Source organism: Acomys minous (genome assembly GCF_964271855.1).
Source record: "Acomys minous genome assembly, chromosome: 14".
In the NCBI taxonomy this organism is placed as follows: Eukaryota; Metazoa; Chordata; class Mammalia; order Rodentia; family Muridae; genus Acomys; species Acomys minous.
The window spans coordinates 54,514,927-54,532,448 of NC_140496.1; the positions used below are offsets into that span (position 1 = coordinate 54,514,927).

The 17,522-nt window shown below is 47.8% G+C and overlaps 2 protein-coding genes and 1 long non-coding RNA gene across 7 annotated transcripts in view; 2 read left to right on the forward strand and 1 right to left on the reverse strand.

The window, feature by feature from the left end:
* CD160 (CD160 molecule) overlaps nt 1–5,489 on the reverse strand; it is a 41,459-nt gene extending 35,970 nt beyond the window's left edge. The window contains exons 1-3 of the mRNA XM_084757553.1: nt 5,204–5,489; nt 4,343–4,773; nt 3,693–3,746 (exon numbers count right to left, since the gene is read on the reverse strand). The gene's annotated coding sequence lies outside the window, so the exon portion shown is untranslated. The remainder of the gene's footprint in view (nt 1–3,692; nt 3,747–4,342; nt 4,774–5,203) is intronic.
* Nucleotides 1,885–17,522, forward strand: part of PDZK1 (PDZ domain containing 1) — a 32,858-nt gene continuing 17,220 nt past the window's right edge. The window contains exons 1-2 of one of the 5 annotated variants that reach the window (XM_084757545.1): nt 1,904–2,012; nt 2,579–2,649. Coding sequence is in view for 1 of the 5 variants with exons in the window: in XM_084757543.1 (XP_084613669.1) it covers nt 1,997–2,012 (16 nt within the window). In the remaining 4 variants the exon portion in view is untranslated. Of the gene's footprint in view, nt 2,013–2,578; nt 2,654–7,827; nt 7,851–16,442; nt 16,543–17,522 lie in introns of those variants that run through there. The other 4 variants (XM_084757544.1, XM_084757543.1, XM_084757547.1 and 1 more) reach the window with 4 other exon arrangements.
* Nucleotides 14,650–16,440, forward strand: LOC311583737. The gene is made up of 3 exons (XR_014774654.1): nt 14,650–14,670; nt 15,362–15,537; nt 16,032–16,440. It is a non-coding gene; the product is annotated as an uncharacterized lncRNA (long non-coding RNA).

The following is a 17,522-nucleotide window of genomic DNA, read 5'->3' on the forward strand; positions in this document are numbered from 1 at the left end:
AGGGGGAGGGAGGGAGGGAAGAGAGAGAGAGAGAGAGAGAGAGAGAGAGAGAGAGAGAGAGAGAGAGAGAGAGGTGGGTTGTCCTTTTATATGCTGGGTCCCTGTGGTGGTGGGTTTTAATGATGTCAGAGGTTGTTAAGCAACCTAGAGGCGGGTATACTAACAACAACTGTCTGCAATCCCAGTGCCGGGGGGTCTGGTGCCGCCTTCTGGATTCCTTGAGCACCAGGCATGCATGTGGTGCACAGACATACATGCAGGCAAAACATCCATGCACATAAAATGAACTTTTAAAAAAATCTAAAAGAAAATACAAGCTTCTGTCCTTGAGGAGTTGATAATTCTGGTAGGAGAGAGAAAGGCATCAAATAATACAATATGTGTGTGTTGAAACATAGCAAGGTTATAGACAAAATGGAGCACGAATAAAGAGATCAAGAAGGCAACAAGAAAATAGCCATTTACCCCAGATTCTGGGAAGAAAGAAAAATTTCTCTGGCAAATTTCCTAGTCACAGACCACCAGCCTTGGATGATGGGTTGGAGTGGACGGCTGGGGCGGGGAATAGTTGCCTTGCATTCTCTCCTTAATGGAAATACCAAGGTGAGTAATCAACAAAGACCGCAGGTGTAGACCAGTACTGCCTGACCAAAGATAAAGCCCCAACCTGAACGAACAAACAAACCAAAGAGACCATTACTGACAGCTTTGGGACTCAATTTTAGGCACCATTTTGATGCCAAAGCCAGGACTGGGCTGGCTCACTGCAAAGAGCTTCCGTTTCATGGCTAGTGCTTAGAGAAACAAACCACCCCCACATCCAGTGTCACAGCCTGTGCTCACAACTCTTTATCTGCAGGACTCTACAAAACAGAGCTTATGCTACCCACCCTCAAGGGCACTCGTGTGTGTGTGTGTGTGTGTGTGTGTGTGTGTGTGTGTGTGTGTGTGTGTGTGTACCTTAAAACCCAATAGATTTAGGATCACCAGGTCTTGGAGTTGGCAGTGACCCAGGAAACCCCAATTCTGTCTCCCGGAACAATGGAGAACACCTTCTAGAACAGCTTGCTCACATCATCAGCCCAGGCTCACATACACCTGGTGAAGGCAAAGGACACAGTGAACACAAAACTATTCCAGACAGCAGGAGGCCTTATCACAGCTGTAAACAACTCATCTAAGAAGACAGGGGCGGAGTCCAAGGCTCTCCCTCCTGTGCTCCTGGTCAGATGATCCTGGGCAGGACTATTAAGCAGATGAGCTACGCTTTCTTACCTAGAAGATGAACACTGTGTCACAAGAAGAGGGCTGATGTGAGGACCAAACGTAAGCTTTATAGGGCACATAAGAGATACAATGCCTACTAGATCTATACAATCAGTAAAAGATATTAATCAGATCAGACTCACTTATAAGCACGGTATTAACATTTTATAATGTTATCGTGTGGGGGAAGGTCCTGTGTTTTATCCACAATGCTGTAAGACAACCAGCCCCGACCAAACATCTGGCAACTGCAAGAGTCAGAATTTGAACTCAGATGCTCCCATCCTAACTCTAGAGTGCCTCAGTCTACCCTAATGCTTGGAAAGTCATATGAGACGTTGAGTGGCTATAGCCTAAAGACGGATATGATGGAGCCACTCTGACCCAGTTCTTCTTAACCACTGGCTTAGGTCACGTCTGGGTTGAGGGCAAAGCCAAGACCCGGGGAAGACAAACGGCCAGCTCCTCATGAGTTGGAGGAAAGATGAGGCCACCCAGCCCACAGCCTGGGGCTTGGCTGCTCTCACTACTGTGAGAAAGTCTCCTGCCCTGAATTAGAGGAGTGTGGGCCAAGAATCCAGGTGAGGACAGTTTGTGTGGGTGGGACTGATAGAGATCAGCTGCTGCCCTGGCTGAGGCTAGTGGCCTGTTCAGCAACACCAGGCCACAGGGGAACTTCTGAAAAATGCCTTCCACTGCCCAGCTGCCTTCCTGAGAGACCGCAGAGCGCATGAAGAGAAAGACAGGTATCAGGGATTGGAGGACAGAGGCAGCATCCGGAGAGGGGAACCCTGGTGTCTGCTGCTGACCCCAGTGAGCTGGAGTGAGAGCTCCCGGGGGTGGGGGTGGGGGGCAGTGGAAGGTAGGACACATAAACAGGGGCTTTGTTAGCTTCCTGGTGGCTTTCTGGGTAGGGAGTGCTGTGTCTTGCTCTCAGGGCTGCATGAGTGAGGAGGCTGGCTGGTGACTAGCCCACCCTGAGCCTAGGCTAGGGAGGATCCTACTGGGACTGGAGATTCCTTTTGTGTGACCCAGGTCTCTGTTCATTGGATAGAACAGGGAAAGCCAGGCACCTCCTCTTCATCTGCCTTTCCCACCTTCTCCCCCTCTGCTCCCTCCCCCCACACAAGAAGCCCTCCCACTCCCTATGCTGTTAGGCTGGGTGGGGGTAGGGTTTGTTTTCGCTGAAGGCCCTTGAAGGTTTCTAGCTCAGGACCCTACCATCTGGCAGGGAGCAGGACAGAGGTCACTTGAACTCAGACCACAGGTCCCTGTTAAATACATCAGCTTTTAAATCAATCTTTGTTCAAAGTCCAGTGAGTTCCAAGACTAGAAGAGTTCACAGCAGGGAGAATTCCTAGTGACTGAGTGGATCCTCCTCCGGTAGGTAAGAAATGGCTTCTGTGATCTGCCACTGGGCTGGAGCCACTCTTTTCTCTAGCAAGCAGCTATGGGGAGGGGTTGAGGCCTTTAGTGGTGGCTGGGGGCAGGCTAAGGGTGGTGAGGACTGTCTTTCAGAGGTACTGCCGTTCTTTCTGCTGGACGGGTGTGGGCTCTACTTCCTGAAGGCATTGGGGAGTTCTTCAGGGGGTCATATGAGATGTGTGGAGGTGTGTGTTGTGTGTGTGTGGGGGTGTTGTATGGAGATTTGATGGACAGCCAAGAGAGAGAGGTCACAGACCTCACAGGCCACCAGGAAGTTTCTCCTGAGACTTTACTACCAAAGCCTTTTGGGTGTAAGGGAGACTTCTTCTAGAAGGCAGCCAGCCCTTAAAACATACAGCCAAACCTACCTTCCCACAGGCTAGTCAAACAAGCACCTCCTCTCTACCTCCCAAGACGGTGCTTAGCCTCGAGGAAAGCATGGATTCCTCGGCTAGCTGAGTAGAAATTCAAGTCCTCCAGTCTCCCTTGGTGGGCTCTCTCAGTCTCAATGACGTATGAACCTGAAATGCCTGTGGTATTCTGAAGGTGCCCTAGATCTGCTGTGTGTAGGCACATTTGGAAGGAGCTCATTTGCTAAGCATCATCGGGACTTTTACCTAGGGCCCATCAGTTCTGGAGACTCCTAATCTGGGTTGTTTATGGGTGTGAAGACTCCCAGGGTGGCTTTGGTGTAGGAAGCATCTGCCTTATCTGTAAGTCACAGGGCCCTCACTGCCTCAGGCCACAGGTGTCTAGTCACATAGAACCACATATTCTTTCCCATACAAACAGCTTGGGAACACTGAGTTTGTGTGTTATGGCTGAGCAAATTGTTCTCATCTTTAACTCTGGTTAGGTCTCTGCCATATGAACTTGTTGATGCCATTGTATGTCTCTAGACCACTTGGTAGGCACCCACGAGAGAGAGAGAGCACAGGTGTGAGAAACCAATGCGTAAGGTCTAGAATAATTTGTGACAAGTCGTTAGATATATTCCTTACCTCAACTTTGTTATTTGTCAAAGGAAAGCCAGGCATCATTTTCCAAAGATTGGTCTGGAAATAAAATTATAGATGTGAATGTGTTTGAGGGAATTGAAAGCACAAATCTGGGCCAGGCGGAGGTGGCACATACCTTTAACCCCAGCACTCGGGAGGCAGAGGCAGAGGCAGAGGCAGGCAGATCTCTGTGAGTTTGAGGCCAGCCTGGTCTACAGAGCAACTTCCAGGACAACCATGGCTACACAGAGAAACCCTGTCTTGGGGCAGCGGGGAGTACAAATCTAAGACGCTTGCCCTCCAAATGAGTAAATCCAAATGACTGAGGGGAAGTGGCATCTACGCAGTTAGCAGGAGACCTTGTGTAAGTCTTTTGGTCTCATTGAGTCTTTATTTTCTCACCTACGACTAAAAGGAGCTGAGATTTGATGTCCATTAAGGCCCTTTCGTGACTAAGGTGGATCTGCACTTTGAGAGTGGGCTCCTTGTGATTTGAGGATGAATTCAAATGTTTCCTTCCCAGGACTTCCTAACTGAAGCCTCCCTCCATCTTGCCTCTGTCTCATAACTCTTTATAGCATCTGTCATCAGAAATCCTTGCTTATGTTGTTGGGTATTAAGCTTCAAGAGGGTAGGGTGCTTGCCTTTGTTACCTGCTGTGTTCCCAGGTCTTAGGGTAGCGCCTTGATGCTTAGGTGGTTGGAAGTTGGTGTGACGGGCAAGGAGCCGGCAGTTTCTATCTGCTACGCCTTGGGACAGGAGGCTGAGGAGCATGGATACTCTGCCAGGTTTTGGAATGTGGAAGTGGACTTCTCTGCTCACATCTTGGCTAAATGACTCTCCTGTTTTTGCATGGAAGATGAGTGCTGAGAGATGGAGACAGTTTCCCCTCAAGCTCTCAGCAACTAACTCTCTTAGGAGAGACCCCCCCAGCCCTGGGTAACCTCCTTGCCTGGTAGGCATCCTAGAGACGTGGTTAAGAGCAAGGCCACCGGGACAGGAAACCAAGCTGCAGGTTCGATGTGTGCAGCACTTGTAGAGCCACTGTTTGTTTCTCACATGATAAGGTGGGACCCAGGTCTTGCTGTTGGGAAAGTTAAATATTTATGCAACTTACATACCACATCACAATGGTCTTTAGTTCCCTTTGTGATTCCAAAGACTGCGGGATGCCTGGCAGTTGCAAGAGGTTTGCAATAGGGAGGGTGACATCTTGCCTGCTACACAGCTGATGTTATGATTTGCTCTAGGTCTTTAAGCAGCCACTGCCTGAGCCTGGTTAGAAACAGAGACTGGATTTATGAAGCTGGGTGAAACCATAAAAACACAAAAGCAAACAAAACAAAACAAAACACCAACCGAACACACAAAAGAAACAAACAAACAAAAAGCCAAACCAACAGGAACCGCTCCTGGAATTCCTGCCAGCTACACAGAACACTTCCGCAGCATGCTTGCACAGAAGAAGCTCTAGGTCTACTCTGCAGGCAGCTTAACTTGATGGGGACACTGACACAAACAACTAAAATGTCATCTGCAATCCTCAGGCCTGAGTCCAAGGCGCTTCGCTGTCTAACCCCACCCGTGTCCTTTCTTTCATCCTGTACACGCGCTGGGGTGACTGAATCATTCACTGTCCCATGAAGATATGTGTGCTCTTTGGTCTGGAGATGGCCTCCTTGCCTCACATTAACTGCACAATCCCACAGCACAGCACACCCCTTGGGGCTGCGGAGCAGAAGGAACCCAGACCTCACATGACAATCTAGGCTCTAGTAGCCGGCCAGGGGAAAGCAATTTAACCTTCTAGAGTCTGTCCCTCCCACTCCCTCCCCACGTGAAATGCCTCAGTACCTATATGTATGTGGCCTAGGAAAGGACTCGGTGCATGTTTAACTTAACAGTAACACATTTTAACTATCCTGGCAGTAGCTCTGTTTTGTAACACCCTCCACTGCATTCTGGGTACTCTAGGGGCAGTGCACTGTCTTATCTAATTAGGGTTGAGCCTGACACCTGCCTCAATGTAGGTGCTAAATATACCTTCACGGGCATAAAAAAAAAGGATGCTTAACGATGGAGTGGTACCTACAGAGTGTGCTGGTCAGGCAAGGATGTGAACACATGTTCACTTGGGACCTGGGAAGGTCTGGAACTCATTCACATGGAAAAAATGTTTAGGTAGCACCTCCTATGAGTAAGTAGTCAGCAGGGTAATCCTGGCAGAGCACAGGGTATGAGCAAAGGGCAGGCTGGGTGTGGGTGGTCATGCAGAGTCAGCTGCGTAGTTGCCTATGAGCAGCAGAGGGTACTGAGATAAACAGAACCCAGGTCCTCTGCAAGAGGAAATGCTGGATGCCTGAGCAAGGCTCTATGATTTTTTTTTCATTTTTTATTAATTTATTCTTGTTACATCTCAATGGTTATCCCATCCCTTGTATCCTCCCATTCTTCCCTCCTTCCCATTTTCCCCTTATTCCCCTCCCCTATGACTGTTCCTGAGGGGGATTACCTCCCCCTGTATATGCTCATAGGGTATCAAGTCTCTTCTTGGTAACCTGCTGTCCTTCCTCTGAGTGCCACCAGGTCTCCCCCTCCAGGGGATATGGTCAAATATGAGGCACCAGAGTACATGTGAAAGTCATACCCCACTCTCCACTCAACTGTGGAGAATGTTCTGTCCATTGGCTAGATCTGGGTAGGGGTTTAAAGTTTACCGCCTGTATTGTCCTTGGCTGGTGCCTTAGTTTGAGAGGGACCCATGGGCCCAAATTTGCTCAACCATGTTCATAGCAGCCTTATTCATAATAGCCAGAACATGGAAACAGCCTAAGTGTCCCTCAGTAGAAGAATGGATAAAGGAACTGTGGTACATATACACTATGGAATACTATTCAGCTATTAAGAACAAGGAATTCCTGAAATTTGTGGACAAATGGATTGAACTAGAAATGATCATAATGAGTGAGTTAACCCTGAAGCAGAAAGAGTCAAATGGTATATACTCACTTATATCTGCATACTAGCCCAAGGGGCATGTCCCATGAAAGCCTTCACTTGCTAGGAAACTGGGACAGAAGGGAGGACATCCTATTGGAACTTTAGATGAGAGAAGCATGGGAGAATAGCAAAGGAGATGGATCCAGAAGGTCCTAAAAACCTACAAGTAGAACATGATTTTGTTTTTTGATTGATGTCTGAGAGGCTGACAGGCGAGAAAGCTTATCTAGAGGCAGGAGGATGCTAACAGGCCAGGCACGTAGACAATTGAAGCGGGTAGAAATACAAGTTCAGGGACTGAGGAGAGAGCTAACCCTGCATTCACAAGCCCCTCCCCACCCTCCACTCCCCCACCCCCAGGCCTGGTCTCTGGGCTCCACCCCCAGCGCCACATAAGCCAGGTGCCATGGTATATGCCTATAGAGCAGGAGAACCCGGAGGTGAAGGTAAAATTTAAGCCTGAGCTACAGGAGATGCTGCATAAAAAAGAAAACCCTTACGTGCCATATAAAACAAGGGGCTGACTTGGTGGGGGAACCCCGTTACAGCAGACCTTCAAGAGGGTTTAGCTATTTCGCGTACTAGTTCCATCAGCAATATGAGGGTGTCTTCTCTCAAGGAGTGCCTCTTTCTTCACAGTGTTGACTGTCTCCCTCTCCCTCTCTCTTTCTCTCAGTTCCTGAAACTCTTAGGTAAGCAATCAAAGTGTGGAGGGCACTGAACTCCACAGCAGAGTCCTTCCGTATAGTACAGAACACCCTTTATGGAGGGGTGGTGAGGATATTAGGTACCAGCAGATCAAACGACCTTTGATATGACATTCTATTCTTTATCATAAAAGAGAAATAAAAATTACTCACTGGGCCTTGCCATCACTTCCCTCTAGATAATATTCAGTGGGGGTGCCTCCATGAAATCCCTGCATTTAAAATCTATCCCTGGCTGAGACCAAACAGCAACTGTCACAATGGGGAGGTGCAGCTAGCAAATCTGTATTTTAGTCTTGTGTTTCCTTCTGTTTTGGTAGTAGCCACTTAAATATACTTGACTGGTTGAATTTACACAAATGTTGCTTTTTCAAAGGAGGATCCCCTAGTGGCCAAGGAGGAGCTCCTAGTGGCCTAAGATCTGACCCCTGCACAACTGTAAGGTGCGCTCCGAGTAAGTCATTTTTGAAGCATGAAATCAAAGTGCTTCTGTGTCTTGCTGGCCAGAGATTTTATTATAGTAACTGCTGAGATACAGTAGTGTCTCCTCCCTCCCCCCACCTCTCCTTGAATTTACTTACACTGTGCACATGACTACATATGTCATGCATGTTCATACACTGCATATGTGCCTGGTGCCCATGGGGCTCAGAAGACATTTATTCAAGTATAGATGGTTGTGAGGCATCATGTGGGTGGTAGGACTGGACTTAGGTCATCTGCAAGAATAGCAAGTACTGTTTGTTAACCATCTCTCAGACCACACAACATGTTTTGGTTTTTTGTTTTGTTTTGTTTTTTTTCCTAATGCCCTTAGCAGAGACAGCCTGTGCTAGGCTCTGACAGCTGAGCGTGCCTATCTAGGTTGGGAGGCCCTTTGCCAGGCTTGATCGCGTTGGGAATGTCACAGCCTGCCTATGATTTTGGACTTAGCCCCCACATTCTCCTACAACTATATATTTTTTTCCTAACAGAAGCCTGGCAACTTCTGTTCCTTCACAGGAGGAGCAACCTTCCTCTCAGGCACACGTGGGCAGACACGCTGGCTGAACTTCCTGGGAGTGTGGCTCACTTCTTGTTGAAGGGCTCAGGTTTTATAACAGGCATGGAGATCAGCGAAGGTGGATCAGGTCCAGATGGAACGTCACCAGATAGACCCTGCTCCCCGACTTCCCACCCCCACTCCTTCTGCCTTAGTGGAACAGCTTGTTCACCAGACGGTTCCGGCCTGGGTTATATAAGCGAGGACCCTTCCACGGGCTCAGGCACTAGGTTAAACATTATTCACTAGCTGGCTTGTGAACCTTTACTGTCCAGTGAGGTTGTTTCCTAGAGCAGCTGTTTATATAGGTGCCTATGGGAAGAGGCTGTGCAACTCCTGTGATTCTGATCACACAATTGACTTTTAATTACTATTAGAGAAGATGATGGTGAGGCTAGGTACTTAGGACTAATGGCGGTAGGTTACCATGCTTACACTGACGTCCTACCGCAGCCAGAACATCAGATAGGTGAAGATGGCAGCACTTGGGTTGTCATTTCTGGGGCTGACCACAGACAAAGTTTCACTACTAGGTAGACGCCTTCCTTCTCCTACTTCCGTTATAAAATCTTTTTGAACTTTGATGATACTTTCTAGTTGAGTAGACTCCTCCCCTAAGCACTCCCTGGTGGCCACAGTCTGCACACAGGCCAGATATCAGTGTATAAAGTAGTGCTTTGCTCCCTCCAGCTTCTTCAGGTCCCTGGTTGCTGGCTCCCCCTTGGAGCTCATGCATTCTGGGTGGGGCTCTGTTGGGAACTTCAGCTGAGCCTTGAACTCGGTTAGATCCCCTTGGTACACAACAGGAGGCTCTCTAGCTTTCAGACTGACAGGTGCTCCTGAGTCAGGGCAATTCTCAGTGTTATCCATTCTTCCCAGTGGCTAAGGTAGGAATAATAGTTCTCAAACCCGTGGATTGTGACCCCTTTGGGGATCAAATGACCCTTTCACAGGGTTCACATATCAGATACTCCTGTTATGATTCATAACAGCAGCAAAATCACAGTTGTGAAGTAGCAATGAAAATAATTTTATGCTTGGTGATCACCACAGCGTGGGGAGTTGTATTAAAGGGCTGCAGCATCAGGATAGTTGAGACCCACTGCTGTAGAAGAATGCCCTTGTGCTGAGTCTTCCACTACTGGTCAGGGCAGTGTTTCTCATGGACTGGGCATCAGTGCTCCGGAACCTGTGCTCCCGAGATGTCAACATTCTGCCTGCAGTGCCACTGTCTCCATCAAGGGGTACCTTCATCTTCACCTTCATCCTCGCAGTTAGCAGATCTTTGAATTCAAGGCCAGCTTGGTCTACATAGTGGGTTCCAGGCTAGCTAAGGCTACATGAGACCTTGTCTTTAAAAAATAAAAATACAAGGCATCTACAGATGTGTCTGCATTTGCTGCCTCTGTTTGGTATCCGCTTGCTTCCCTGGACTTGTAATCTCTCAGCTTGGCTGCCTTTCCTGTTTTTGTTCCTCTCCTGGTGTTGTTTATTTAGCACTGTTACGTGTCTTGTCTTGGAATTCCTCTGTGGGTGGCATTGTTATCCTGGGCTTTCTGCTGCTGATTCCTTTCTGCTAGGAATTCCTCAAGGCTGCTATCTGTATCTCTCTTCCTGTCACACTGTCACCACAGGCTTCACTTGGCACATCCATGCAGACTGCCCTGGAGCATGAGTCCAGTCCAGTGTCACCAGAGCTGCAGGAGAACCTCTGCTGTACCCCCCTGACTTAAATCCATCACAGACTGACTGTGTCACCCCATTCCTCAACTGTACCATTGTACTTTGAAACAAGGTCTCCCTATGTCACCCAGGCTGGCCTCAAACTCATGCTCCTCCTGATAAGCCTCCCAGATGTGGGGATGGCAAGGTGTGTCACCAATGCCTTTCAAAAGCTATGCCATGCTGGTGTCCCCGAGTCCTACCTCACGAGGCAGAAGGTAGTAGGGCTGCTATAATAGAATTCTACAGAGTGTCATTTTTCTTGTATGTCTAGAGGCCAGAAGTATAAGACAGAGGTATCATTAGGGTTGGGCCCTCTCAGGCCTTTGCCCTCAGCTTTCATGGTGGCTACCTTCTCATGGTGCTTTTTTCAGTGTGAGGGCATCCCTGGCATCTCCCTCTCATTTAAAAGGGACATCAACCCTACTGGATTTGGTCTCATCCTCATGACCTGATTTAACTTTAGCTGCCACTTTAAACTTCCTGTCTCTGAATGTGGTCACACTGGAGATACGGTCACTGTTGGGGTTCAGAGGTAGGGCCACCATTCAGTCCATCCAAGAAAGGGAGACCTCAGCTAGGAGGGAGGAACAAATATGAGAGTTGAATAGTAGAATGATTTGGGTAGGATAGGAAATTCCAGGTGAGTTATAAAAACATGCCCTTGTGGCTAAGCAGACAGGCTAAGCAGATGGCTGGGGAGTGCCTGTGTGAGAGCAAGCAGGCACTAGGGGAGGAAGTGTGTGACCCTGACAGATACCTTAATACTGCATGTTGCATTCCTGCAGCAGCTCTGTTCTGCAAGCCGGTCCAGGCAGTGTTCACATTGTGACACCTGTGTTGTTGCACCTGCTCTGTCTGATACCATCTCCTTGTGGAGAAATCTGAAGGGGCAGGGTTGAATGAATGTAATCAAATTGCTTAGGGATGTGTAGGCCCTCTGCTTGCACCTTTCTTTCTGCTGTCACTGTGTTTTGGCCGAGACAGGCCTTTATCACCGGCTGGATCACTGCCATAGCCTTTTCCCTGGCCTGTCTCCAGGATGTCTGTTTTGGTCCAGCCCACCTGCCATTCCCAATCCCAACTCTGATTTTACTGTTCTCTTGATTAATGTGCTGAGAGGTCTCCAAGTGCTTTCTTATCACAGTCAGATAGATATCTTAGGCTGGAAATGAAGTTCTTCCGTGATTCCACCCGAAATCTTCCTTTGGTTTGATTTTAAACTCTTCTTTAAGCATACACAAGGATTTTCCTACTGCATGCCCTGATAGCCATACCATTCCCTTTCTAAAACAGCCATGCCCTACCTCTGGTGCTGCTGAAATTCTGCCCATCTGTTGTCAAAGTCAAACCCTCATTAATTCATAAAGTACTCTTTAATTTGTCCCATGGTGCAGCTCTGTGCATTTATACTCTGTTTGTAGTGGTGACTTTTTCTCCCCTTCTCCTCTTTAATTTTAATTTTTACATTTCAAAGATAACCATGGCTGTCTTGGACTCACTTTGTAGACCAGGCTGGCATTGAACTTACAGAGATCCACCTGCCTCTGCCATTCCAAGTGCAGGGATTAAAGGTGTGTGCCACCCTGCCTGGCTTCTTTTCCTTCCTTTCTTCCTTCCTTTTTCTTTTTCTTTCTTTAGATTTTATTTTATGTGTAAGGGTGTTTTGCCTGTGTGCATGTCTATGTATCGCATGCATGCCCAGTGCACATGGACATCAGGAGATGTCTGATTCCCTGGAACTGGAGTTACAGGCAATTGTGAACCATCATGTGGGGGTGGGGAATTGAACCCCAGATCCTCTGTCAGCACGGTGGTGAGCTCTCTTAACCACTGAGCCATCTCTCCAGGGTTGGAAGTATCTACCAACCCTTTTCCTTAACCTAATCGACTCTGAAGCCCCCTGAGAACTGGATGCTTTCTGTATTCATATGAGGTGGACATAGTTGGTGCAAACACATGAGTTAGATGTGAGGTGAAAAGCCCTCTTCTTATTAGTGGAAAATTGAAGGGATTGTGTTTGTGCTCTTAATCAGACTTCCCTGCCTGAACATGCTGACTGAGAAACTTTATCTGGGGGGAAGGAAGAGGCTGAAGTAGGACACAGCAGTTAGTCTCCTCAGGGCTGCCTGGCTGGGTTTCTCAGCCTTCAGTCCAGATGGGTGAGAGAGGGTCTAAATATGTAGACCTGGGTGATGTGGACTGCCGCGTCAGGTCAGGTAGCCTCCACTCAGAGTTCGGCCTGCCTCTGCCTCCTGAGTGCCAGGATTAAAGGTGTCCTCCACCAAGTCTGGTTAGCTTTTAGGCAGTTAGTTTTTGTGCTGGCATCAGAGATCTATTAAAATCCTTAATTTAAAGGTCATTTTCATCTTTGCAATTCTGTGTCTGCTTGGCTCATAACTGCTTGGATCTAGTGTGTGGAGAGGAAGGCAACAGGCATAGACTTGTAAGTTGCCGTGTGTTCCTGTACCAGTGCTGCCGTCAGACACCCACTATAGGCACAGGGTGACCGAGGGCCTCTCCTAGCCAGACTGTCAACAAAGGCTTCTTAAGGGAGTAAAGGTTGAGCTCTGGGTGACTCAATAGTTCATCTGACCCATGAAGTTCTCTGTGACCCATGAGAATTGTCTTTAATGTGGGGTGATCTTAAAGGTTAATTTCTTTACTTATGCCCAGAGAATCTCTGCCCAGAGATGTGAGGTGGGGACTAAATGTAGATTTTTATGGGTCTGTGTGGGAGATTCTAAGGGACAGCTGGGATTAAAATCCAATTTGTGAGTGACTGTGAGAATTGAGATGATATCCTTTACCTGATGTACTTTATGTATATAAGTATATACATATAATTTTATGCATATGAATATTTTGCTTGTATGTATGTATGTATGTATACCACATACATGCCTGGTTTTTTTGGAGGCTAGAAGAGGATAGCAGATCCCCTGGAACTGGAGTTACAGATGGTGTGAGCTGCCATGTGGGTGCTGGGAACTGAACCCAGGTCTTCTGGGAGAGCAGCCAGTGCTCTTCATCACTGAGTTTTCTCTAGCCCCTGAGCTTTCACATGCATGACTGTGAAGATAATTGGGTTTATGTAGTTTAGACTCGCCTTCTGCTCACACAGAGGGAGGCAGCAGGCATGTTTGGGAGGGCTGGACAACTCCTGGAGTGAGGAGAGGGTGCTGGAATTCTTGGTAATCTTACTTCTCTATGAATTGCTACTTATTTTCCTTGGAGAAAAGATTTGCCTGGGACTAGTGCCAGTGGTGGAGCACAGGCCTTGGGTTTGAACCCGATCACCACAAAACAAAAACAAACTCCAAACAAAAAACCAAAATAATAAGATCGCAAATGGCAGCACAGGCCTTTAAGCCCATCACTTGGGAGGCAGAGGCATGTGGGTCTCTGTGAGTTCAAGGCCATCCTAGTCTCAGAGTGTGTTTCCAGGACAGTGAGTACCCTAACCCTATCATCTATCTGTCTGTCTGTCTTTCTTTCTTTCTATCTATCTAATTAATATAAATAGGCTTGCAGGAGTTAGAAAAAAACCAGATTTTTTTTTTGACATGTGAGTCCATGTGTCTGTGCAGGTGCACATGTATGGGTATGTGCATATGGAGATGAGGTCAACCCTCAGTGATGCTTTTCAGGCACTATCTTTTGTTGCTTTTTTTTGTTTTCTTCTTTTCATCTTTTGAGACCTCTCACTAGCCTGGAGCAGGCTGGTTGGCCGATAAACGCCAGGAAGCTGCCTCCCTCTACCTTCCCAGTTCTGGGGTAACAAGTGTGTGCTATCATATTAATGGTTCCCAGGGATCAAATTCAGGTCCTCTTGGCTTGCAAGGCCAAGAGCCAACACCCATATCTGATTCCTGTGTGTCCTGGCTCTTGCTGTGTAGACCAGGCTGACCTTGAACTCAGAGATCTGCCTGCCTTTGTCTCCCAAGTGCCGGGACTAAAGGCGTGCACTACCACTCCTGCTCCTGTGTTTTTTTAAAAAATAATTTAATTAATTTATTCAGATTATAACTCAATTGTTATCCCATCACTTGTATTCTCCCGTTCCTCCCTCCCTCCTGCTTTCACCCTATGCCCCTTCCCTAGGTCTATGACCAAGGGGACCTCCTCCCCCACTATATGGTCATAGGCAAGTTTCATCTTGGTAGCCTGCCTGTTCTTTCTCTGAGTGCCACCAGGCCTCCCCATCAAAGGGAAGTAGTCAAATATGGAGCACCAGAGTTCATGTCAGAGTCAGTCCCTGCTCTCCACATAACTGTGGAGAATGTCCTGTCCATTGGCTAGATCTGAGTAGGGGTTTGATGTTTACTGCTTATATTGTCCTTGGTTGGTGCAGTAGTTTGAGCAAATTCCCCTGGGCCCCAATCTACCCTTCATGACGTTCTTCCTGTAGGTTTCTAGAACTCTCTGGATCCTTCTATTTCTCCATTCTCCTACATTTCTCTCACCTAGAGTCCCAATAGGATGTCATCACATCTATCCCAATCTCCTGGTAAGTGAAGACTTTCATTGGACATCTCTTTTGGACTAGTGTCTAATTATAAGTGAGTATATATCATGTGAGTCTTTCTGCTTTTGGATTAACTCACTCAGTATGATAATTTCTAGTTCCATTCATTTGTCGACAAATTTTGGGGTTTCCTTGTTTTTAATAACTGAGTAGTATTCCTTGGTGTAAATGTACCATGGTTTCTTTACCCATTCTTCAACTGAGGGACATGTAGGCTGTTTCCAGGTTCTGGCTATTATGAATAAGGCTGCTATGAACATGGCTGAGCATATGTCCTTGGCTTCTGTGTGTTTGAGCATGAAATGTTTTGGGGACCCCATGTCCATGCTTCTGTCAGGGTCCCACTGAGGTTGAGACTTTCAGATCCTTTCAGGAGGTCATGAAGCTGATGTTTAAATGGCTTTAAACAGCTCTTCACCCCGCTTCTGTCTGGGCTGGCTTGTGAGCATTCATGCCTGCGACATTTCTCAGTAGGACATTTCCACCTACGTGAAACATGATCTTAGAACAGAGCCTTGGGATAGAAGTTTGTATGGAGCAGGCTGGCTCCACTCATGGAGGGAACAATGAAACTTCCTCCACATAGCCGGGTGAGGAAAGCCCTGCAGCTTCCAGCCCCAGACACACAAACTGAGGCCAAAACAAGATTTCCTTTTATCCTTTGCCAACTAAGCTGGACCTGCTGGCTGTTTAGGCCTTGGTGGCCTTGACCTGTGAAGACACAGCTTCCAGCCCTGGCCTCCAGCTTGCCTGTGCAGGGAGAACCACCTGAGGACCTGTGGTCACTGTGTGGATAGTAAGCTGAGAAGCCCTGGCCTGCCTCTGCCTTAGCAGCTGTCTTCTGGCCCTGTAAGCTATTTCTTTTCTGTGGGAAAAGCCTATCAGTTTGAATCCTTTCTACTCTGATGCCTGGCAGAGGAGCCTCTTAACACTCTGTGTTCCTTACCTTGCCTTCCTAACCTGCAAAATGCACTGCACTTTTCTTCTTTCTTTTGGGGGGGGGGGAGGGTTGGATTTTTTGTTTTGTTTTGTTTTATTTGTTTTTTTGAGACAGGGTTTATTGGTGTAGCCTTGCCTGTCCTAGACTAACTTTATAGACCAGGCTGGCCTCAAACTCACAGTGATCCACCTGCCTCTGCCTTGAGTGCTAAGATTAAAGGCTGGCGCCACCACACCCAGCTTGAACTTTTCTTTTGGACCTAGGTATACCATTCTTTCTTGAAAGTAAGAACCCAATTGTTCTGGAAGAAAATGGAATCTAGAGGTGAGAGACACATTACCAAGAACAGTATCAGACAATCGCAGGTGAGCTGTCTGCTTGACCTTCTTCCTTTTTCCCACAGATAAGTAAATTTGTTGCCAAGAATTGACCTTTGGAGCTGGTGTTGTGGCACAGGCCTTTAATCCCAGCACTCAGGGAGGCAGAGGCAAGTGGATCTCTGTGAGTTCGAGAGGCCAGGCTGGTCTACAGAGTGAGTCCAGGACAGCCAAAGCTACACAGAGGCTGTCTCAAAACAACAACAACAACAACAACAACAAAATCAACAAATTGACTTTTCCTTGTCAGTCTCTTTAGAGTGTCAGGTGCAGGTCTCACTGTGCTCAGCCTAGATCTCTAGAAACTTTGAACAGAGCCACCCAAGCAAGACAGAGCTTGAGAATGTGCCAAGAAAGAGGCACACATCGTCTTGGTGTGTCCGGCTTTTGAGTCTCCAGTGAGACGGGAGAACATCCCCAAGTACAGTCCCCTTTCCCTCTAGGGAAAGGATCACACTTTTCATCTCTGTCCTGCTGAGAGAGAGAGGAGGGATCCGGTGCTGGCCGCCACAGGGTGTGAGACAGCCGATGTTTAAGGTGGGTGCCTTAAAGATGAACATTCACCTCTTGACCAAACCAGCCACTTCTCTTGATGAACACATGCAGCCCAGCACCCTGTGTCCTGGCTTAAGGTGCATTTTTGAATTGGAAGCATTTGCACAAGGTTGTCCAGTGTTAACCGGAAGGGACTAGGGGGTTTAATTGACTCCTTCAAGGCTTTCCAGCCCCCGTGGGGTTGAGAAGTGACAGGGCCCTACAGAGGGCACCCTGGTCCTCTTGCTTGTGGTGGGAAACTGAGATGATGTGTATAGGCAGAGCAGAAAGAGCAGTTACACAGTTGACTTTGGGAGAGACTGGAAGCAGGCGCCTGCAAGTGAGGAGTCCTGGCTGGAGATGCCAGGGGCCCTTTTCCGGGTTGTGCCTTTTGATGTGGGAGAGCTGCTGTGCTCTCACAAGGTGTAGGCAATGGCTATTGGTGAATGTGGCTTTTTTTTTTTTCTCCTCTTGATGCCTGAGAGGGTCTGGGTTTTTTGGTTTTTGTTTTTCTTTTAATCACATGAATCTTCACACCCAGCTTTGCAGAGAGCACTTGAGGTGGCCGAGTTATAGGTGGTGGCAGAGGCCTTCCTGCCTCCTGGTGCTGCCTGTCTCTGTGGGTACCAAGGTGAAATGACATCTGAATCATGCCAGCAAGCCTCTAGGGAGCCTGCATCATACTGTCACCTGTTCTCCATTCTGCCCCCTCCATGTCTTATATAGTCACCTCTTCCCATCCTTCTAGAGTAAAGGGACATGTCCCCAAGTAGGAGTCGTGATGATGGGAACATACACAGAGCTCTCCCTGAAGACAACCGAAGAAGCTGGCTGCAGCCATCTTGGCCCTTTGCTTCTGGTGTCAGCGTTTTTGCTGGGCTTGCCTCCCCTCCTACGCTCCTATGAAAGGACAGTGCTGAGCTGGGAAGCCTGGGAGCCCCTAGCTGTCTCCCCACTTCACCAGTAGGCAGCTAGCTGTTGTT